This window comes from Barbus barbus (genome assembly GCF_936440315.1).
Source record: "Barbus barbus genome assembly, chromosome: 47".
NCBI lineage: Eukaryota > Metazoa > Chordata > Actinopteri > Cypriniformes > Cyprinidae > Barbus > Barbus barbus.
The window spans coordinates 13,893,776-13,918,352 of NC_136725.1; the positions used below are offsets into that span (position 1 = coordinate 13,893,776).

Below are 24,577 nucleotides of genomic sequence, written 5' to 3' on the forward strand. Positions count from 1 at the left end.
ATATCTTATCCAGCAAGACTGTGTAATTTAAGTCTAAATTTTGCATGAAGTTTCCTTTTAAGAATTAAGGAAAGTTGTCTTAACTTGGAGTGGAGTAAACTTAATTTATCCCCTGGGAGGGAGATTTGCAGTGTTGCAGACATACTGCAAGCCTCACAAACTCATTTGTGCATAGTATTAATCACATTTTTTACCCATTTTTTAGTACACATAAAGCTTTTGTGCACAGAGCAGTTTCTCACAAATGTGATAAAATGTGGTGATGTTTTTTGTCATAAACGCATTCTATCTCTTTTTCCTCAAAATCTCAGCAGGCCCTGTAAGAAAAAGGGAAACTTAAGGATGCTGGAGCAGAACAATGGATTTCTCCTTCTCTTTCATGCAAGGGATCATGGGAAACACAATTCAGCAACCCCCTCAGCTTATTGACTCCGCTAACATCAGACAGGAGGATGTTTATGAAGCCATCAGTGACCCAGGAGATGATGGAGGACAGCAAAACTTTGAGTCTCCTTTGGAGTCAGGCTTTCCTTACCCTGCTGAAGACCTCCCAGTCATTACAAATGGCTACCCGACAGGCGTAGGTACCTATGAGCAACAGGCCAAGTTTGCCTTGTACTCTCAGTTCCCTAACGGCTCAGCTAATGGCTACGGCGCCATACGAAACTATGGGGATCACGGTTTGCTGCTTGGTGAAGGCACTGTATTGAGACCACCAGTGGTCCAGGAGAAGCCTCCAAGCCACATCTCACCTCCACCTCATCACCACCAGCCTCATCATCCTCTTCACCATCATCATCACCACCACCACCATCAGCAGCAGCAGCAGCAACACCATCCACAAAACACACCACTGTTACCTCACCACCATCATCCACCTCCTGCTTCTCATCTAATGCCTCAAGTTTTGCCACCCCCTCCTCCATTGCTTTTGCCCTCTTCACCACCCCTCCTTTCACCTCAAGAAAGCACCGACTCCAACCCCACTGCACAATCCACCAACACTCCCAAAAAGACCAGCTCCCCAGAGATCAAAATAAAGATCATTAAGACCTACCAGAATGGCAGGGAGCTGTTCGAGTCCTCACTCTGCGGGGATCTGCTGCAAGAGTTTCAGGCCGGCGAGGCTTCCAGAAGAAGACATGAGCAGAAGAAGGAAAAGAGGAAAAAGAGAAGCAGCAGACATGGTGCTGGTCAAGAAGAGGAGAGCCAGCAGACATGCAAAGTGGATGAGCGTTTAGGGGTGGTTCAAAACTCCTCACAGCCCAACGAAGGTCATGTCGCATTCAGAGAAGAGCAACCTTCTACGACCCTCAAAAGCCCCAAAGCAGAACTGAAGGAACAGAAAGTGAGTTTTATGTTCTTCATATGTTTATAGTCCTTTTCACTTCAGAAGATGTGGGAAAGTGTTGGGAATTTCTGGTTGATGAGATCTGATCAGTTCCTGTTCATCCAAGACCATCTTGTGTTCTTGTTTAGGTTGAAAAGCATTATCCTTCGGTCATCACTAGCACCGGCTCTTGTCAAGAGTATGAGATTGGTGACTTGGTGTGGGCTAAGGTTGGGACGTATCCTTGGTGGCCGTGCATGGTGTCATCAGACCCTCAGTCAAATGTTCATATACGACTTAATAAAAGAGGTAATTCTTCTACTACAAGTGCATATTTTTATGACTGGAATACTCACCTGTTGGCTTTGAAAACATTTACAGAGGAAAAACTAGAAATCATTCACTAATGGCGCTTTTCCACTGCGTGGTACGACTCGGCACGGTTCAGAACGGCATGGCTCGGTTCGCGTTTCCACTGCAGTTAGTACCGCTTTAGAGTGGGTGGGATTATTCGCGTGTCATTATCGTTGCGCCGCCTCTACTGCCGTGACTCCTGAAAAACTTTTTCATTCCATGTCGCTCCATCACGCTCTCACTGGATTCACTCCTTGGCTATCAACGAGAGGGACGTCTGTACTTCCTCAACAGACAACGAAACAGCCATTTTTTGGTTGTTAAAAGAAAGGTGCGCTCATTCAAAACAGTTGCGTTCGATCCTTCGCTTGTTGAGCTGATTTAAATCTACCGGGTCTGTTGTGTCTCGTGCCGCAAGTTCAATGATGCAGGCAGTGACGATTTTTGTACATTTTGGTAACCGTACGGTTCGCTTGGAACCTCGGCCGAGGTGGTATTAAAAAAAAGTACCAGATACTGTACCCAGTGGAAAACCCCTCAAAAATGAGCCATACTGGACTGTACCGCACCGTACCATGCAGAGGAAAAGTCCCATAAATTACTGAGGATCAGAAAGTAACAGACTTTCTAATTGTTCCAAACACAACAAATTCATGCAGAAACACATTGCTAGTAGTCTGCCTTTCTTGTGCACAAATGAAAATGTGTTCTAAAATATTTAGAAAAATATCAGGAGTCTGATGTGCATCATCAACTTTTAATGTCTAAAATCTGTAGAATGGCTCTGATTTTCTCAATTGCTGCAATCTCTGAACTCATTCAAGTTGCAAGTCAGGCAACAATTTGGGAAAATTTGTGTATTTCAACTTTTAGCTGGTATCTCTGCTCTCTTGCTTCAAATTTATGTTTCTAATAACTTGCTACCATGATTCCTGGTAGGTGTTAAGGAATACCACGTGCAGTTCTTCGGGAGTGTCCCTGAGAGGGCTTGGATCCATGAGAAGAGAACTGTGGTGTACAAGAGTGAGAGCCAGTTTGAGGAGTTGCAAGCAGAAACACTCCGGAAAGCAACCAACCCAACTGAGAAACAAAAGGTATCCTGCTGTACTTCAAATGTGGTGACCATCTTTCTGTGTACATTTCGGGTTACTTATTCTGTGGTTTATTCATTTTAAAGTTGCTGAAGCCTCAGTCCCAGAAGGAGCGTGCCCAATGGGAAGTGGGTGTGGGTCACGCGGAAGCCGCTCTGCAGATGACACGAGAAGAACGCAACGAGAACTACACCTTCATCTACATTGACAAAGAGCCCGGTGCTGCTGCTCCTGCTCCTTCTCCTGCTCCTCCTGCCGACACTGTGATCTCACCTAGGGCGACCAGTAAAAACCGCCCCGAACGCAAGCAGAGACGCTCTAAAGGCAGTGCTGGAGCGAAAGAAGAGCACATACCTCGTCGGCAGCAGCCACGGAGGCAGTGCAGCATCAATAGTAGTGGAGAAACATCATCTCCTAATCAGGGAGAGGATGATATGGATCAAGACCAACCCCACAGCCCCGCAAAACCTGACCCCTACCCCAAGGAACCCTCCCCACCTCCAGTCAGGAAAACCTGGAAGACCGCTGCAGCCCGCAAGCTCCTCCCATACTCCATTACTATGAAGAAACTAAACGTGGAGATCATCAAATGCGACTGGCAGCTCCCAAAGCAAAAGTTGGACTTACCTAAGAAGACTGAGAGTGAGGAGAGGCCCAGCGATCAGGTTCAGTCACCTGAGGTAGAAATTAAAAAATGCTAGTGAACATAAGGAAATGTGTATATGTTTAAAGGGTTACTCCACCCCAAAAATGAAAATTTTGTCAATCACTTACCCCCATTTCGTTCTAAACCCGGTAAAAGCTTTGTTTGTCTTCGGAACACAGTTTAAGATATTATGCATGAAAACCAGATATGCTGTTTTCGTTCAAATCAAAGAGTAAATAAACGTAGAAAACACATCCGTGTGGCGCAGCTGACACAGAACAGCGTGCGCAGTTTGCGTCCAGCTGGTACTCTCCAAAATGGCGCTACGGTGATGCAGAGGAGACGAATTGTTGTATGAAGTCGTTATTTTTGTTTGATGGACTATTCTGACGATGTGTTTCATACTTTTCTGGCCCTTGACAGTGTTAATTGTTTGGCAGTCAATGGGACAGTCACAAGCCTCCCGGTTTTCATCCAAAATATCTTAAATTGTGTTCCGAAAACGAACAAAGCTTTTACGGGTTTGGAACCACATGGGGGTAAGTGATTTAATGACAAAATTTTAATTTTGGGGTGGAGTAACCCTTTAATGTAAATAATGTAATTTCAGCATCGATCACTGTCATTAGAGTTTTGAAAAGAAAAGCTTAATCAAAGAAACTCTGATACAACATCATTGAAAAAAAATGTTTTAATGGGTACAATTTCTCAGATCAAAAATGTAGTTGCCCACTAGTGACTCTCTATGCAACGTAAAATGTTTAATGAAATTGATCAAATGGAGTTTGCTTAGATTTACTACTGCTTAAATTTATATCTCATTTTTATAACAGCATATGTGTTGTTTGTGGTAACGTTCATTTTTGTTAATTAAAATAAAGCTAAAAAATAACAAAGATTAGATGAAAAACTTAAACTTGGGAAAGCTAGAAATGTACTAACTGAAATAAAACAAGTTGAATTGCATAATTGCATAAATTATTAAACTTAAACTGAAGTATAAAGAAAAACAAATGATAATGACAGATTGCTATTTGCATCCTAGTGTAAATAGTATACTAATTGTATATGAGTGTATTTACTGTTATGTTGTAAATCTAAATATGTATACTTTTACTCCCACATTTCCCATTATTATTAAGCTTTCCTGTCTGACTCATTTACACCATGGTATGCTAAACAGATAATAACTATGCTGCATAACATCTTGCAGGTTAGGTAGAATTATATGGAAGCATATGTGTAGCTAAATTCAGTTTGCAATGTAATATGCAAGATGGCAATGTATTTCTGTATTTAAATTTACATTTTCACATTCATATGTGCAACATTTAGTGCAAAATGAAAATTCAGTTATATCATTTAAATTTTCCATTTTCTACACTAGTTTTAATATGCACATTAAAAACATACTTTAAAGCTTTATAAGTTGCATAATTAAAATGAAAATGTATTACCCAAATTGATTAGATATGTTTAACATGTCCAAGCAAAAACTGTGGCAAAATTATCATTTAAATGCTGTTTTTCAAAATGCAATGAGAGTTTCAAAATGCATTCTGAGCCAAAGGTGCAGCAAAAGGGTAGCAAAACGGTGATTTTAAATGTCTTTTATTTTCTTAAATGCACTGACACTTACATATGACGTTTCAATTGCATTTTCATTAAATACCCTGCGTTGAATAAAGTTTAAGTCATTGTGGATTTGAAAATGCATTCCGAGCCGAGCACGCCCCCCCCCCCCCCCCCCCCTAGCTGTCAATCATTACATCAAGGCAGGGCTCGGCAGCAGGATGCAGGATAGGTCAATATTCACCATTAACCAAACGCTTTTCACCTGCTTGAACATCTCTCACCGTTTACACTCGGATTGATGCACATAAGCAAACAGACAGGGCTACTCTACACTTATTTACTACCTTACCTTATAGTTTATTACTCTTTTATTTTTAAACCGTAAAATAGCGCATGTTCCGTGGCACCTGAACAGGGATGTGCAGAGAGGTCCTCAGGGGCAGGGGCTCAAATGTAAAAAAAAAAAAAAAAATTATAGGTCAAAAGTTCGGATACATTACTATTTTATATTTTGCAATAAGTCACAATTTTAATATACTTTAAAATACATTTTATGCAATGCTGATTTATTAGCAATGTTGGAAACCAGCCTTTTTTCAGGATTATTTGATGAATAAAAAAATTAAATAAGAACAGCATTCATTTAAAATATAACTTTTGTAACAATATACACTACCATTCAAAAGCTTGCGGTCAGTATGTGTGTTTTTTTTTTTTTAAGAAATTAGTTTTTATTCAGCAAGGATTTGTTCAATTGATAGAAACAGTGATAATAAAGATCAATATTAGAAAACATCTCTATTTTGAATAAATCCTGTTCTTTTTAAATTTGATCAGTGAACCCCAAAAAAGTATGACAGGTTTCAAAATAAATGAAATAAAAAGCAAAAAATTAAGCAGCACAACTGTTTCCAACATTGATAATAAATCATTGAAGACTGGAGTAATGATGCTGAAAATTCAGCTTTGAATCAAAGAAATAAATGATATTTTAAAGTATATTCAAATAGAAAAACATTACTTTAAATTGTAATATTTCACATTATAGTTTTTCTGTATTTTTGTTCAAATAAATGCAGGCTTGATGAGCATAAGACACTTTCATAATGCTGCATAATTATCAAAAATGGTAATAAAATAAAGTCACCATTTCGCCAGCCTACACTTCACATAAAAGGCCTGTACACTTGGGCTTCATTAACTATGAGAGTTTCATCAAATAGTAAACGGTGTAGGATATCTTACATAAACATGAGTGAATTGAATAGCCTACCGATTACCATTACTGCGACTTTTGTTTTGTGCAGTGCTTTTGTAGTCATTCAGCATCTATTTTCTCAGCGATGTAATTTGATTTATAAAATGAGACAAACCGCAGATCCAGATCGCTCCACAAATATGCTCGTCTGTCCCATGTCACTTTCTACCGATTTATGAATAAGAACAGAAAATAACCGCTCCACGTCACATTATTGTCCAATAAAATCTGAACTTGAGCCAGATCATGATTGGTTGGTGTATTATAGGCTACATGACAAACGGGCATTGATGAATTATGTAGCCTAATATTCTAAAATATATAATATATACATGTTTAATTAAATCGACACACTAGCTTTGATTATTGATGGGAAAAAAAGTTAAAAATATTGTTTGGTTTATTTTTTTCCTTCCGTCGACCCACTCACTGAAAGAACTATATATGGCTTGAGAGCCTATGGTTTCCGAAAAGACTGGAATATCAGTCAGTCGACGCAACCCATAGCAACGCCTCAGATTGACAGATATGTTTCGACAGGACTTTTTCGACTTTTGAGCGATTAGTTACCGTTTTGTACACATTGTCATGTTAATTAGAATTCAAATGCATTTAGTTTTATTGACCACAATTTCATTGATATTTGTTTGAGAGGGGCACTTTTGAATAATTTTGAAAAAAGGAGGAATTCTGCACATCCCTGTTCAGGTGCCACAGAACATGTGCTATTTTACGGTTTAAAAATAGAGTAATAAAATATAAGGTAAGGTAGTAAATAAGTGTAGAATAGCACTGTCTGTTTGCTTATGTGCATCAATCCGAGTGTAAGCGGTGAGAGATGTTCAAGCAGGTGAAAAGCGTTTGGTTAATGGTGAATATTGACCTATCGTGCGTCCTGTTGCCGAGCCCCACCTTGATGTAATGATTGACAGCTAGGGGGGAATGAAAAGATACCATGAAAAGGAATGCCTTTTCAAATCCACAATGACTTAAACTATATTCATCACGGGGTATTTAATGAAAATGCAATTGAAACATCACAAATGTAAGTGTCAATGCATTTAAGAAAAATAGCATTTAAATGATAATTTTGCCACAGTTTTTGCTTGGACATGTTAAACATATCTAATCAATTTGGGTAATACATTTTCATTTTAATCTTATAAAGTGTTAAAATATGTTTTTAATTTGCATATTAAAACTAGTGTAGAAAATGGCAAATTTAAATGATATAAATGAATTTTCATTTTCATTTTGCACCAAATGTTGCACATATGAATGTGAAAATGTAAATTTAAATACAGAAATACATTGCCATTTTACATATTGCATTGCCATTTTGCATATTATGTTGCAAATCGAATTTAGCTACACATATGCTTCCATAGAATTAATTTCATCAAAAATGCTGTGAAACGTTATTTATTCTCTATAATGCATTTAGTTAGGTTGAGATGCTGTTAATGTACATGTTAAGCTATTATAGCTTACTGCCTGAAGTTAATTACTAAGATCAGCTGCAGCTAGCTAACCTAAAATTAGGGCTATGCTCTCTCTCTTCATGCATGCTGCTTGAGAAGAAATTGCACCTTTTCTGCCAGGCAGCTGCTGGTATGTGTTTTTTTTTTTTTTATGTTTCTCAATCTATCCCACAAAGGGCTCCAGTGATAAGGCAGAGCCAGAGACGTGTTCCAGTGAAGAAGAGCGAGCTGCATCTCCCTTAGCCTGGAGTGACCAGGAGAGTGCTGAGCAATCCACAGGTATATATAAGCACACAAACACAGAGTTAGTCACCAGAGTTAAACTCCCTTTTGCAATGGTATTCAGATGTCCTTTGCGATATAAATCTAATCTGTGAAAACCTCCTCTGTGTCTGTGTGCTATCAGAGAGAAAGCAGCAGCGCCGGTCTGTGCGAAGCCGTTCCGAGTCGGAGAAGAGTGTGGAACCAGTGCCAAAAAAGAAAGTGAAGAAAGAACAGGTAGAGCACATAAACAAAATATTAAATCATTTAACAGTGATGAATTCAACAAACCACAGAGTAGATTTCACTAAGCATTAATTGAACCCACTGCATTTTTTTGCATTCACTACCTGCATAATTTTAGCACCTGATTTGCTAAAGGAATTATCCACATCTTATTACTGTGCAAACCTGCTGTTATATATTTGTGCAAAACGTTATTTGCACAGCACAGTTTCTCATCTTAGGGGCCAGTTCTGAATGCTTACTTGGGAAGAATACAGCAGACTCGTAAGTCTGATATAATGTTCAGCATCACCACGACTGCCAACCAGGCAATAACTGGTTTTGTAGTATATTAATACTGATGCCATGATGGAAAGAAACTTTCACTTTTAAACAAATTTCGGTATGTAGGTGGTTTTGTGAATAAAACACCATTTCTGTTTTTGCACAGAAAAACCAGCAGAAAAGTGACATAGTGATTTAGTGAATTTTCCCATGTTTTTTTTTTTTTCATAATGCATCAGAGTTATTATAATTAACTAAAACCATAAAAGACATTTTCATTACTTGAAATAAAATAAAATTTAACTTTGACTTTAATTAATTAAATAATATAAAAACATCTTATAGTTACCAAAGCAACATTTGTCTCTTTTTTTTGTTTGTTTAACTTGCACTAAAATAACAAAAATCGAAATAAAAATGATCATGTATAGATACATTTGTAAATAAAAATGACACAAACAACAAAATTATCACAATATCAACTACATTTTAAATGAAAACAAAATATAAAAATCAAACCTAATCTAAAATATTAAACACTATGAGAGTATCTCAATTATACTAAAATAACACCGTAATACATCTAGTCTGTATTTAAAGTGAGTCACATAAGAAACATTATAAAATTGACACTTTTTTTTCACAGGCTGAAGCAGCACCTCAAATGGATTTCAAAACAGGATCGCAAAAAGGTGCTTGACACTGCACAATGAATTTTACATTTATTTAAATGTAAATTTTCTTATATCTAATTTTTGGTTTGTTTTAAATTAATAATAAGCCCATAAATTAATTTATAGATCAGTATCTCCCTGTTAATGCTACTCTAATCCTGTAGGTGCCAGTGAGATCTCAGATTCGTGTAAACCACTGAAGAAACGCAGCAGAGCATCTACTGATGTGGAGATGGCCAGCTCACTGTACAGAGACACTTCTGACTCTGACTCCAGAGGCCTCAATGATCCACAGGTCAGACTACACTCAAAAATATTGTTATGACAGATTTGTTTATTTTAAATATCAATCAGGTTTTGTTTTCAAATGGACTCACATTTTTGCATTAATTTGCATCCCTTGCAGACTGGATTTGGGAAGCGCTCGGACAGTCCTGCTACAGTAGATGCTGACGGATCTGATGCGCAGTCCGTGGACTCAAGCCTGTCCCGTCAAGGAGGAAGTTCCTCAAAAAAGGACACAGTCTGCCATGTAAGCTCTATAAACGCTGGGATTATGTAATATTATATATATAATGACATTAGATACACTGCTCTTCAAAGGTTTTGATAAACACGCAGTAAAATCGGTAATATTGCAAAATAACTTTGAATATATTTCAAAATGTAATTGATTCCTCTGCTGGCAAAGCTGAATTTTGTCTGCTTAAGTCTGCTTATTTGATGCTTAAATAGCATTCCTCATAATTATCAGTGTTGAAAACTTGATTAAACCAAGAATTTTCCACAAACAGAAAGTTCAAAATAACAGCATTTATTTGAAATGGAATTATATTTGACACAATGTACAGGTCTATACCGTGTCTGAGAAATGCTATGTATCTATTTAAAAGTAAATGTGTCTATTTAAAAGTGTTAATTTTGAGCTTGCGGCAGATCAGTGTTCACAGAAATGTAAAACAGTAGTTCTGATTTTGTCTGGCTCTTTCTGATATAATAGAAATCTGTTGTTGTGGTTCTTCTGTAAATCTCTTAGGTCTGTGAAACATTCGGGGATTCTTTGGTGAGCTGTGAGGGAGACTGTAACGGGCTGTTTCATCCAGAGTGTATAGGATCTAATAGTGGAACCGATGGAGAGCAACTGTGTCAGGAGTGTAAGACAGGTGAGCATTATTACATCCTATTGCTCCTAAATTGTTTGGCATAATTTGTCAATAAACTGAATTAAAAAGGTGTTCCTCTCTAATGAAGGAATTATTTTTTTACTAGCATTACATCTGATTTTTGGTAACTTTTCAAAAGTTATTACCAGTTATATAGCCCACCAGTAACACTTAAAAATGCCTATAACTTCTGTGGAAAAAAGTTTGATGGCAACACTACATTTTAGACCTAATTTGGACAGGTTGAAAGAAATAGGTTGTTTTGTTTTTTGCATTTGTTTTGTGCTAAGAATTTGAGTGGTGCATTGATAATTGTGTTTTTGAAGGATTTTTATTTCTGTTTTCAGTTCCTGTTTAATCTAATCTGTTTGTCACCATAACTTTCTCCAGGTTCCCACCCTTGTTTCTCCTGCAAGGTCGCGGAGGGTGACGTGAAGCGGTGCTCCGTGAACGCTTGTGGCCGCTATTACCACGAAACATGTGTCCGCAATCACACTGGCACCACCACCGATATTAGAGGCGTCCGCTGCCCTCAGCACAGCTGTGCAACATGCTGTCTCGACAGAGACCTTCACAAAGCTGGCAAAGGTAGATACATAGAAGATTGACTTTTGCATTGTATTTTACAGAAGCAATTTCAGAGCAGTTTCCTTTTTTTTTCCTCCCTATTTAGGGCGTATGATGCGTTGTATCCGCTGTCCGGTGGCGTATCACACAGGAGATGGCTGTGTAGCGGCTGGCAGTGTGTTGATAACGCCCCACATCATCATATGTAGCAACCACTCCAGTTCCAGGAAGAACGGACACCTTTCCTCACCTGTAAACGTAGGCTGGTGTTTCATCTGCGCTCGAGGTACGTTTGGCCTTCATGCATAGTATTCTAGCTAAAGCCATAATTACTGAGATGATAAGATTTGTATGTTCAGTGTATCGCTTTTTTTAAAAGGCATTTAAATGGATTCTTGTCAAAATTGCAAGCTGTCACTAGTGCAGTTAGTGAATGTAACACTTTCTAACAATCTTCTCACCACATCAGTATTTTAATGTTCTATGGTGTCGTCCTTTGTAATGTTTGATGTTCCTTCTCTTTAAGAGTTGGACACTTTTTAGTGCGAGCTTCTTTCTTGTCACCTAATCCTTTACTTTACGATGTACTGTGTGTTCGTGATCCATCAGATCATGTTTGTTTCCTACTAATTAGTAACATTTTAATTGTCTGTGATTCTTCTGGGGAAGGACTGACATTGAATTTAATTTCAGTTGAACTTTTAAAATGGCAAAACTTTTAAGACATTTTAACATTTAAGACATTCCAAAGAGCAATTAGATAGATAGATAGATAGATAGATAGATAGATAGATAGATAGATAGATAGATAGATAGATAGAAAGAAAGAAAGATATGGCCTTCATAATTAATTAATCTTGTTATATTGTTCAAAATTAAATTGATTTAATTACAAATAAATTTTAAAGGGGTGGTTGATTGCGATTTCACTTTTTTAACGTGTAATTTTGCTGTTTGAACATAAACAATATCTGCAAAGTTGCAGCGCTGAAAGTTCAGTGCAAATGGAGATATTGTTTTTAAAATTCTGGCAGTTTAATGCCTACAAAAACAGCTTGTACGGACTGCAACGAGTTACTTTCTGGGTCCGTTACATCACAAACCCAGATAAACCCCGCCCCAGGGAACACGCAGCAAAGGGGAAAAGGCCATGTTGTGCTGCTTTAGAGAAGAGGAAGAGAAAACTAGGGGTGCACGTAAAAATCAATTCATATATGAATCGCGATTCTGTCTTCTAACGATTCTAATGGATTCACGAGTTTCAAAATCATATGTTCTAAAGCAGCGGTTCTTAATACTGTTCCTCGCATCCACCTGCTCTGCACACGCTCTGCATCTCTCTCTCTCTCTCTCATTCAGATCGTCAGATCAGCTCCAACAAACTGTTCCAATTATACACTTATTTTCAGATAGCAATGAGAACCGTTATACATGGACGCGCGTGAACCAACAACAAACAAAAAAAACCCATACCATTAAGAGCCGTGATTGCACAGGTTCTGCGAGATCCTCTTCACTAATATTCTCTGGGTCTCAATCGGGATCAAATTGATAAGCAATATTGACGACGTCATTGTTTACAATACAACCGGACCACATGCCGCTGAGCTGAGGGGTGGGACGTTTAAACACGCACTAGAGGCGGTTTAGCCAATCACAACACACTGGACCAACTAACCAATCTGAGCCCACGCGTATTTCTGAGGGAGGGGTTTCATAAAACCAGGAAATAATCGGGGTGTTTATCAGAGAAGGGACAGAGCGGTGTAAATGATGTGAAAAATAATGAATTTTTTAAAAAACGAAGCATGAACAAATGTTTGACTGCACCCCATAAACACAGTCGAGCCTAGAAAAAAACAATCAACCACCCCTTTAAATGAATTGTTAATATTGGTTGATACCATTCTGGTCACAATATATTGTGCTCTGAATTAATGTCAATAAGTGTGTTTAGATGCAGTTGATTAATAGGCTTGTAATATGCCAAGACTTAAACCTAATAATTTTCAAGTTTCATTCACAAATGGGCACTGATTTTTGATAGCATTTTGTTGCACATGTAAACTCACTTAGTGTTAGTTTCTTACTGCCAAATGTTTTGTTCAGAATGCAAACCTTAATCAGTATTATTGATTTCATCTTTAAGTTTTGGAACAAACGCCTTCCCACTTTTGTAGAAAAACTTTTCACCTTCTGATTTCTCAAGGAACTAACTGATAATGATAAACTGAATTTAGGTAATTTCTTTAACCATCTTTGTTGTCTGCAGTAATTTGGAAAGTCTGTGTTGGCGTGGGAGCAGTTGAATAAGCTTTATAACCAATATTTGTCCTTACAGCCTTCGTCACTGACAAAGTAAAATCTTTCATTTACTCACATCATAATTGTTCCAAACTTCTATGACTGCATTTCTTCCCTGAAACACAAAATGCAAAATTTGGAAGAAAATTCTAGTTTTGACTTTTCATCCCCCATGCAGTCGCAAATACTCAGGGCTGAGGTTTCAAAGTTCAAATAAGGATGTAAAAGCGCCATAAACATATCATAAAAATGATCCATATGACTAGTGCCCAATACTTCAAATCTGGTAAAGCCATGTGATAGATTTGTCTGCGAAACAGACTAAAATTGAAGTCTTTATTCACTGAAAGACAAGTTTGGAGCAACATGAGGGTGAATAAATAACTTGATTTACATTTTTGAATGAACTATATATTTAACATTTGGCAACTATTAAAAGCAGAAAACGGTTAGAGAAGCAAATGACACAATTACTGCATATTTTACATTTTATCCAGTGATTCCCTAAAGCTCCCACTCCAACACTGCAGTATTCCTCTTAAGACTCTCGTTTTTTGTGTTCTCTTTTCAGGACTACTTTTTTAATCACGTGTCATATTTTTCCTGATGTGTGTTTTCTGGAATCATGGGTAGTTTCATTACTCATGACTTTTCCTGTTTGTCTCGTGTAGGGCTTTTAGTGCACGACCATACTGACACCATATTAAGTTCATATACCTTTAAGTCGCACTACCTTCTGACTGAGTCAAATCGTGCTGAGTTGATGAAATTACCTATGATTCCTTCTTCTTCGTCAGCTACCAAAAAGAATATTGGGAAAGGTAAAATCATGTTTTCTTGGTTTATGTAGTTTGCCATCTGTATGCTTTCACAGCTGTCTTACTGCTACTTTTTGTTTATTTGTTTATTTTTGGGGTCATTTTATTGCTTGTAATTTTACACCCTCACGCTGCTTCTAATGCACATAGTGGGCTTGAAATAACACGCAGCAACACCGCTTAAATTTTAGTTTTTTAGTTTAAATCAAATCAGCATTTTAAATTAGTTTGGGAAATTGTGTAGAGAAATAAAATAGAAGTTGGCATAATATTCAAATCTTTGTGTGCCTGTATCCGATTCCTGGGAATTTTACTAGGTTATGATAGGTCACGTAACTTGTTATTCTGAGTCCGTAACACGCTTTGGCTTAGCATTAATTGCTTGGATTGTTTCTAAATGACTTTGTCCCGTTTCTCTGTTTGCTTGAGCACAATTATACCCTACCACCCTCCAAGCATAAACATATTTTGGATGGCAATTTTAATAGCGCCAACAGCAGGGTCCTGGAAGTCAAAATCCCATTCATTTTGTCCATAGAGAATTGTTTAAAGATAACTTTTACAGCTCTGATGTATGGAAGCCCTTTTCTGTCATAAACTATAAATTCAAAATGGTAGTTGTGACTTCTCACAATTCTGACTTTTTTCCTTGCATTTCTGAGGAAAAAAAAGTCAATATTGTAAGGTATAAACACAGAATTCTGAGTTCTGAATGTATGTGAGTTTCTCACAATTTTTTTTTAAACTTCCACCATGGAATAAAAATTAAAAAGGTAATTGCAACATTTTTAATCTCACAATTTTGACTTTTTTTCTCTTGCAGTTGCAAGCTTATCTCTCACAATTTGGACTTTTCTTCTCAGAATTGCAAGTTTATATCTCTCAATTCTGAGTTTATACAATTGTTAGAAGTTGAAATTACCTTTTTTTTTTTTTTTTTTTTTTTACTCTGTAGAAAAATGGTCTTCAATACAGATGGTTAGCATTGATATGTTTGTTGAGGTTTCAGATTTAATTTTGACCTCTCAAAAATATATATATATAATTTTTGTACTTTAAATTTATTTAATTTTTATATTGTACCTTTTTTTTATATTTTATTTACGTAATTTTTAATGATTCTTGCAGTGAGTAGTTCACTGATGTGAATAATTGAATTGGTTCAGGACTAGATTTCTTTAAGAATTTTTTTTTTTAATCCTTTGGAAAAAATGAATCGGAAAAATGATTTCAGAACCAAAGTGGATAGAAAAGTGGGCACTAACTGCTGTGCTCCATCTTTTATTGTCCATCAGTGCTTATTTGCCATATTTTTCTTGTCAGTCAAACAAAGCGTTTTAAGTGACACCATCCAAAATACTTGCTCCGTGTCTGCTAGTGTACTGCAGGTGATGTTAATGCGGACAATCAGTCAGTGTGCATCACTGCATGTTTCCCATAGTGCCCCCCTCTGATCATTCAATATTGGCTGCTTATTAAATCACCCGGCACAAAAAAACACATTAACATAATGCTGAAAGGTGTTAGTCATCAAACCAGGTCTTTGAGCAAGTCAAACAGAACTTCAGATTGGCATTCAGAATCTAGACGTACATGTTAAAGCATTTCAGTGACCTATATCGATCTCAGAGGACACATAACTGTCTGATTCTGACATGCTCATGGATGAGGTTTGTGGAATACCGCCTTATTGGGAATGGAAAAGCATGTGGTGATACTGTGAGCCTGTGTATTCGATTGTGTGTTTATGTGCGTGTGTGTGCTTGTCAAAAAGGAGGAAGACTGTTGTGTTGTGAGGCCTGTCCCGCCTCGTTCCACCCTGAATGCTTGAACATGGAGATGCCAGAAGGGACATGGCTGTGTGGGGAATGCCGAGCTGGCAAGAAGCCCCACTATAAGCAGATAGTCTGGGTCAAGCTGGGCAACTACAGGTACGTCCGTTGAACTGTTAAAAGTCTCTTAGCGTCCTAATATATATTTTGCTAAACTAAAGGCATGTTCATGTCAAGTCCAATGTTAATGTATTTCTTTATGTAATGGGTCATCCTTTCTATTAAAGTGGTCATCAGATGCCCATTTTCCACAAATTGATATGATTATTTAGGGTCTTAATGAAAAGTCTATAACATACTTTGGTTAAAATTTTTCAGTGGTAGTGTAATAAACACCTTTTTTATCCTGTCAAAATCAGCTCTGTTCATGGCAAGCCGTTTCCTTGCACATTGCTTTAAATGCTAATGAGCTCTGCTCACCCTGCCCCTCTCTTCTGTGGGGTGACGAGCAGACGGTAAATTTTAGCCACGAAACTTGCTAACTAACACATTATTAGGAAATGCAGTTAGCAAAGATTCATTAAAAAAAGCCTTATACTCTCTTCTTCTGTTGGTGAGGCTGGATCACAAATTATTCTCGTGAACTTAAACGCATTTAGGTATATCGGGGACGCATTACCTTTAAAAAAAACGAAAGTAATGTTTAGGGGTGTCCTCGACTTAAGGATTTTCATAGTCGAATCAGAAGTTTCGAATCTTGCCGATATTCGACTGACAGTCGAATCATATGTTTTGGGGGCGGGGTAAAATACATTACCAAGAGTCAAGTCAGTCATAATTACCGACTTAAATGCTCAGGGAAGATGTGTATCGGAAGCCTCGCAGATACAAACGGGGTAAATAATGTTTTTAATGTTTTATCTTTTAATCAAAACATAAAACATTAATTAACATTAAACGTCAGCGAAACCCTAAGAATTCACCTTTTTTTTTTACAATAGTGCTCTCATTATAACATTATTTATATGACAGTTGTTAATAATGTTCTGCATTTCTGTTTTGAGCTGCACACGCTGAAGATGACCAGAATTAAGCTTTTGATAGCAGGTTTTTAATCAATGGGATTTAACTAGGGCTGCAACTAACGATTATTTTGATAATCGATTAGTTGGCCGATTATTCTTTCGATTAATCGATTAATCGGATTAAAAAATATTTACCAAAAAAAACACTATTCCACATTCTGCCCAATGTTCTACAAACAAACGTGACAACTGAATGCTATGAAAACATACAGTGCTTAATTTATTAGACCACTTATCATAATAAAGAGAAAACATATTTTAGAAATTTGTCAAAAATTTGTTTAAATTTAAAAATGTTATTGTCATTTATTGGACATAATAATAAAAAATGGCCTCATAACAGCTTGCATTCTTGCTGGTATTGTTTATGTACTTTTTGACTGCAATTGGGTATCACGAAAAAAAAATACTCAAATAAAAAATACAAAAAAAAAATAAGTGCTCTGGTTTTCTTTCATAGATAACAGCAATAATGATATTATAGCATTAAAAATAGCCTACTACTGTTACTAAAGAGCTTACACATATTGGAGTACTAACCAGTACAGAAAGACGAAAAATGATTTTGGTTATCACCAATACTGTTACTTTAGAGCAGCAGTGGCACAAACCTTACATAAACACATTGTTAAACTTACATACATTTGTTAAGCATTGTAAAAATTGAATATTACTTTACTTTACTTACTTTTGTCATTTAGCAGACGCTTTTGTCCAAAGCGACTTACAAATAAGAAAAAGTAACTAAAACTAAAAAGTTACAACTCTATAAATACTATCTACCCACATATTTAAGAAAATAAAGAAATTAAATAAAATTAACACATGCATATAACAACAACATTTCAATAATAAACATATCAATGAAAAAATTAAATAAAAAGCTACTACTATCCCTTGCCGGTGTCCCTGCCCGGTGGAGTCGCACGGTAGAGTCGATGGTCTTTACACTCTTTGGTCTTCACACTAAGAGGGCTTCACACGACGACTGCCGCGACCGCTGCCGCGGTATAATAACCTTTATTATACCAAACCAACAAATGATCATTTCAATTCAGCTGGACCCACTTTCCTGTTTATCAACTACAAATGGCCAAGCAAGTGCACACACTGACAAGATACACGATACAGTGAATATAGTTTAAACCTCTATTAAAAATTAAAATAATAAAGATAATAATAAAGACGAATAAAAACACAAACTCAGTGTTAACCAACAGGTAAGAGTAATGTTCTGCAGGAACTACTTTGATCACAGTCACCTCGTCATTTCTTTATCCTGTAAAAGGCCGTTATGGAGCGTCTCATGTTTATATTCAGACAGACAATTACACGCTGTTATCCCTTTAAAGTTCCTACTCTCATAAAATATTCGCACTGCATGTTGACTTTTAAACCTTAAATTAACTTTCAACAACAGATAATTCAGCACAATGGATATGTTTGCGCTGAAAAGCCTATTAATTGTCTCCCTCTCTACTGTGTTCTGTCCGTCTGACGCGCGTGCGCGCGCCCGCCGCGCCGGCGCTCATTCGGTATTTTAAACTTAACACAGACTGTCAGGACGGACCTTTATTCAAAAATGGAAATGCTCGCGTGAATTTGTGGCATTTATAGATAAGGATATGACCGTAAACTGAACGTTTTTGCGCTGAGGACGCACACGCATCTGTCAAAGCGCCTGACAGGGCAAGCCATTACTCTTATGCATTAACTTAAAGCTTAAAATAAAGAATTATCATGTTTTGGGCAGCTTGGATCACGTGCTTCTCCGGCAGAATCTCATTCTGTTTCCTCCACTATTTTTAGATGCATTTTGTCCATAGAAATGCATTATTCAGTGCCGTAATTTGACTAACCAGCTGAAGTTGGACGTGCACTGTGGGCAGACCCGATTAATCGATAATGAGAATCGTTGTCGATGATTTTCATAATCGATAATAATCGATTTTATCGATTAGTTGTTGCAGCCCTAGATTTAACTAATCATTTATGTCATATAGAGTACGCTTCGTTATTTATACAACATAACGTAAATATAACGACTTATAAGCTATCTGCACGAAATGCCCCGAAGGCACATGAATGTGTCTGCGCGGCTCTGAATGAAATCTTGTGGACGTGTTCTTCATGTAACAACGTGCAGAAACACGGCAACTAAACTCTAAAAATTCACAGCGTTTCATTATAATAGTGTTCTCATTATAATTATGTACATGACAGTCCCAGTTATTAATATTCTGTATTGTTGTTTGTCCTGTGGCTAATCACCGTAGTACTACAATGAAGCGTTTTACTGCAGCGTAACTCAACCAAATGCATCTTAAACGAGATAAATAATATATAGGCTACACAATATATATAAACAATATAAATCACTTGTACCCTAACTGATCGTAAAAACCCAGTCTTTCACTCTGTCTGTGTCAGTTTGAGTCTTGTTAAAGATCCCTGCCGTCAAAATCCTCTGTCCAAAACATTTTTATGGAAAGTGTAACTTGCATCTATAGGGGTGGTTGGATATATTCAAGCACGTTAAAATATTTATTTGAAGCTTCTTTCTTTTCAGATTGTTATTTATAGCATTATTTTAATAGGCTGTATAACACCCTGTGAATATTCGACTGTGAGATTGGGAGTTGAATCAGGCTCCTCCTATCGAAGCATCGAATCGTTGACTATTCGCGGGCACCCCTAGTAACGTTAATCTTCTGCGTCTTCAGCGGCTCAGATGTCTGGAGTAAATGACGACTGCTATGTTTATTATTACATCCAACCACAAAACACATTTCACTGCTGGTTATACCCTGTATAATTGTGTATGTGACAAATAAAACTCTTGAATCTTGAGTCTTGAAAACCTTAATCGCTTAGTCGGAGACATTCTTGTCTTCCCCTGCACCGGAGTCGACACAATGGTGGACAGCTCTCAGCACACTCAGGGTGGGTCTAAGGTAAGACAGCCTTGTCAGTCAACTATCGTGGGAGCGGCCTGCGCAGAACTACATCATTCTGTCAGGAATCTCAGAACAGCCTGATTTGAGAAAGATGACTTTAAAATAGGGATTTTATAAAAACCACTGGATGAATTTTTATCATTATAGGGTACCACATTTACACACATGTACACATTTCCAACACACATTTATGTTCAAACAACATGGAAAGTGAATTTTGCATCCGATGACCCCTTTAAAATAACCTTTTGTGTGTGTGTGTGTGTGTGTGTGTGTTGTAGTTGTGATGTTGCTATTGATTTTTGCTATTGGTAGTAAGTAGCAAATAGTACAAGCAGAGGGAAATTCAAATTTTATATAGCATTTGATTACACAAATATTTGGACACCCCCCTGCATCTTAAGTATTTTTGGTTTGTTTTCCTATAAGATGGAAGGCTAAATTTTAACTGACCAATGAATAAGCGATGAACCTAATGTTGATGTTGAACCATGTGTAGGTGGTGGCCAGCTGAGATATGCAACCCTCGCCTGGTTCCCTCCAACATCCAGACATTGAAGCATGACATTGGCGACTTTCCAGTCTTTTTCTTTGGCTCCCATGACTACTACTGGATAAACCAGGGCCGAGTTTTCCCGTATGTTGAGAGCGATAAGAACTTTGCAGAGGGACAAGTTAGCATCAATAAGACGTTTAAAAAAGGTAAGATACCAGACCAATTCAGTGGAGTCATATGTTTAATGTAAGTATCACGTCCCCAATAAAGGTTAAGCTAAATTGACTTCTAAATGTATTTTTGTGCATGTAAAGCACTTGAGGAGGCAGCAAAAAGGTTCCAGGAGTTAAAAGCACAACGAGAAACTAAGGAGGCCCTCGAACAAGAGCGCAACTCTCGCAGACCCCCACCATACAAACTTATCAAGGTACAGGAAGTAGCTTCAATCCTCTGTTCCAAAATATTTTTTTTCTGCTGGTGTGTGGTACCATAATATGACCCTTACCATTCACGTTAATCTCTCTACAATGCAACTTTGCAAAGAAAACTAAAATCATATTGAAACAAACTAAAACTCTATATTTTTGTCCATGTTTCTCACCCCAGTCCAATAAGCCAGTTGGGAAGGTGCAGGTGCATGTCGCTGACCTCTCAGAGATCCCACGCTGCAACTGCAAACCCACAGATGAGCGTCCGTGCAGCCAGGACTCTCAGTGCCTGAACCGCATGCTGCAGTATGAATGCCACCCACAGGTCTGTCCCGCAGGTGACCGCTGCCACAACCAGTGCTTCTCCAAACGCCTCTACCCCGACACTGAGGTCATTAAGACCACCGGCCGAGGATGGGGCCTAAAGACCAAGCAGGACCTCAAAAAGGTGAGCGTTGGATGTCTGAGCATGAAGTCTAATAGCACTAATAGCCTGGAGCTGTAATTGAGAAAAGTTCAAATAGACTTAGAAATGAATTACATTTTAAAGTGTTGTAAATTTCTTTGGTGACTAAATATTTGTAGTTATATTCCAGGGTTACTATTGAGATATTATTGTATCGTGCGATTTTGATATAGTTACATCCCTAATAATCAGTGAAGAACATTTGGTTGAAAAACTGCTTAGTTTAGACCTTTATTCATTATATTGCATAAAATGTTTCTTTTTTACTAATCTTGGGACATTGGTTGCGTTTAGGGTGATTTTGTCATGGAGTATGTTGGCGAATTGATCGACTCTGAAGAGTGCAAGCAAAGAATAAGACATGCCAATGAGAACCATGTGACCAACTTTTACATGCTGACCCTCACAAAGGTATCACTGTTGCATGTTGACTTTGTGTATGTAACATTATAAAGTCATCTCAGCTGTATTATAGTCACTCCTTCTGTGCTTCTCAGGACCGTGTGATTGATGCTGGACCCAAAGGGAACTTGTCACGCTTTATGAACCACAGCTGCAGTCCCAACTGCGAGACTCAGAAGTGGACCATAAATGGAGATGTGCGGATAGGGCTCTTTACCTTGTGTGATATCACTGCTGGTAAGAACAATTAGTATTTTCTTTGAAAAAAGGATAATGTTTGTTTAGAAGCTAATTAAGGTAGTTTTTTTTTTTCAGACACGGAGCTGACCTTTAATTACAACCTGGACTGTCTGGGTAATGGAAGGACATCATGCCACTGTGGATCTGAGAACTGCAGTGGTTTTCTGGGAGTCAAGCCCAAGGTAAAGCCTAATTGAATTAGACAGAAAACATGAAGTGCTGTCTGTTGAACCTTTGACAATTCTCTAGAGCAGGTATACTCAACAGGCGGGCTGCAGGCCACATCCGGCCTGTCTGCATTAATTTTGTGGTCCGCGTCATGCTGAAGATTAATGTATTTTTATTACAATTTGCCGTCCAAATATTAGACAGATTTTTTTTTATTAAATGTATACAATTGCAGTAGTAAAAGCTGCTCGATCTCTGCAAGCTCTATAACTAACCATGCGGCATGCCCCAAACAACTTAATAGGAGAAGCGTTGTCCAACCAAAGTGGACATTTCATAAGATGATTTTACTACACATCATCAGTCGAGTGTGAGTCATTTTGTGAGCTGATGTGCGGTTTTTGTCACTGAACGAGCCAGATAATATATTCTATACAGTAATGAAGGCTATGTCGATTAGCATTGGAATATAAATATACTTTATTATTATGAAAATACCAGAGATGGCTTGAAGAACACAGCGAAGCCATATATTGTCGCTTCATATGTTTATTGTCGTATATTGATGGATATTTAAATAAATAACCAGATCGCAAACAGATTCAATCACTCATGCAATCTTGTTCATAAATGACAGGATTCAGCTATATGTCTATTAAAGCCTTGAATCAAACTGAAACATTCAAATCTGTGTTCGCGCTGCTGCTGATCCAGAGAAAGCCGTTTACGTATATGAAACATCTTTACAAAGTCTTTTGTATCGTTATTTCTGTAACAAACATTCAGATAATCACAGAAGTACTGGAATAAAAGTTTATAGTTCGTATATAAACACTGCTGTCTACAGAAGCAATCAAAATAGAATAAATCACCTTTTTGAAAGTGATCATGCTTCAAATAAAGATTGTGTAAATTACAAGGTAATGCCAGCAGGTAGAGACAAGTGACTTAAAATAAGATTCGTTCAAAAAATGTTATAAGCAATTTATGAATCATTTGTTTAAATTTTTTATCAGTTCGTAGAATATTGTCTTCTATAAATAGATGGCAGCATTTTTTTTAAGAAACTCTAGTAAATTCTAGTAACTTCCAGAAAGCTGGGGTGATGCTCTGACAATCTACCATCCTCAGGAGACTTTGACACAGAATTACAGATGCTACACAGCAAGATGCAAACCTCTGACCAGCACCAAAAATAGAAAGGCAAGATTAGAGTTTGCAAAAAAGCACAAAGGTGAGCCAGAAGAGTTTTGGAACTGTGTTTAGTGACCAAAAGATGAACCTTTATCTAAGTGATGGGAAAGCAAAGATGTGGAGAAAAAAAGGGAACTGCAATGATCCCAAGCATACAGCCTCAAAAAAAGCATGGTGGAGGTGTTGTCATGGCATGGGCATGCATGGCTGCCTCTGGAACAGGCCTTCTCAACTTTACTGATGACTTAATGTATGATGACAGTAGCAGAATGAATTTGGAAGGGTACAAAACCATCTTGCCTACCAATATTCAAGAAAATGCCACCAGATTCATTGGGAAGTGCTTCATATTGCATCAGAACAAGGACCCAAAACACCCTGCCAGTTCAGTCAAGGAATTTATAAGGGCAAAGAAATGGAACGTCTTAGATTACCAAAGTCAGTAAAATCTGATTGAACATGAAGAGTGTCCTATAGCTGAGTGTACTTATGCTTTATTTAACACTAGGTTTTTGTCTTTCTATTTATTCCTTGTACTTTTATTTCATTATATATCATCGTCATATCAGTCTCTTGTCTGACACATTTTTTTCTTTCCTGCAGAGTGCAGTGGTTATGGAGAGAGAAGAGAAGGTGCGCAATGCTAAGCTCAAGCCCAAGAAGCGTAAGCTGAAGACGGAGAGCAAACAGACCCATGAGTATTACTGCTACTGCTGTGGAGAGGGAGGAGAGCTGGTCATGTGTGACAAAAAGGATTGTCCGAAGGCCTACCATCTCCTCTGCCTCAACCTGACCAAACCTCCATACGGTACGTGCTGTCTGTCACTCCTGCTCTTCCTGTCAGCTGTGGTAATTTCATAGTAATGCTTTTTTTGTTTTAATATTTAAAAATGTTTATTTTTGATTAATAAAATGTATTTATTCAGTGTTTCTGCATTTTGACAACCATGGCATGTGGTGCAACCAACACAAAGGGAAAAAAAACATGAAATGATGCAGATCCTCAATTCTGTTAAAAAATACTTATTTTCCACCCATAATTTGCAAATAAATTCTTTAAAAATCCTACAATGTGATTTCCTGGATTCTTTCCACCCATTCTGTCTCTCATAGTTGAAGGGGACCTATGATGAAAATTACAGGCCTCTCATCTTTTAAAGTGGGAGAACTTGCACAATTGGTGGCTGACTAAATACTTTTTTGCCCAACTGTGTGTATATGTGTATATGTATTGTGTGTGTGTGTGTGTGTGGGTATATATATATATATATATATATATATATATATATATATATATATATATATATATATATACCCACACACACACACGTTTTTTT

At 37.4% G+C, this 24,577-nt stretch overlaps 1 protein-coding gene across 2 annotated transcripts in view; it reads left to right on the top strand.

The window, feature by feature from the left end:
• The window catches only part of nsd3 (nuclear receptor binding SET domain protein 3), a 28,686-nt gene that overhangs the window by 654 nt on the left and 3,455 nt on the right, over nucleotides 1-24,577 (top strand). Inside the window, exons 2-22 of one of the 2 annotated variants that reach the window (XM_079410717.1) lie at nucleotides 312-1,348; nucleotides 1,480-1,639; nucleotides 2,624-2,778; nucleotides 2,862-3,455; nucleotides 7,912-8,014; nucleotides 8,142-8,233; nucleotides 9,153-9,198; nucleotides 9,345-9,475; nucleotides 9,587-9,712; nucleotides 10,217-10,343; nucleotides 10,734-10,931; nucleotides 11,017-11,196; nucleotides 13,886-14,035; nucleotides 15,807-15,963; nucleotides 20,346-20,548; nucleotides 20,657-20,769; nucleotides 20,949-21,218; nucleotides 21,531-21,647; nucleotides 21,734-21,875; nucleotides 21,954-22,060; nucleotides 23,844-24,048. In XM_079410717.1, the coding sequence (XP_079266843.1) occupies nucleotides 359-1,348; nucleotides 1,480-1,639; nucleotides 2,624-2,778; nucleotides 2,862-3,455; nucleotides 7,912-8,014; nucleotides 8,142-8,233; nucleotides 9,153-9,198; nucleotides 9,345-9,475; nucleotides 9,587-9,712; nucleotides 10,217-10,343; nucleotides 10,734-10,931; nucleotides 11,017-11,196; nucleotides 13,886-14,035; nucleotides 15,807-15,963; nucleotides 20,346-20,548; nucleotides 20,657-20,769; nucleotides 20,949-21,218; nucleotides 21,531-21,647; nucleotides 21,734-21,875; nucleotides 21,954-22,060; nucleotides 23,844-24,048 (4,366 nt within the window). In that variant the 5' untranslated portion in view covers nucleotides 312-358. The remainder of the gene's footprint in view (nucleotides 1-311; nucleotides 1,349-1,479; nucleotides 1,640-2,623; nucleotides 2,779-2,861; nucleotides 3,456-7,911; nucleotides 8,015-8,141; nucleotides 8,234-9,152; nucleotides 9,199-9,344; nucleotides 9,476-9,586; nucleotides 9,713-10,216; nucleotides 10,344-10,733; nucleotides 10,932-11,016; nucleotides 11,197-13,885; nucleotides 14,036-15,806; nucleotides 15,964-20,345; nucleotides 20,549-20,656; nucleotides 20,770-20,948; nucleotides 21,219-21,530; nucleotides 21,648-21,733; nucleotides 21,876-21,953; nucleotides 22,061-23,843; nucleotides 24,049-24,577) is intronic. The other variant, XM_079410718.1, reaches the window with a different exon arrangement.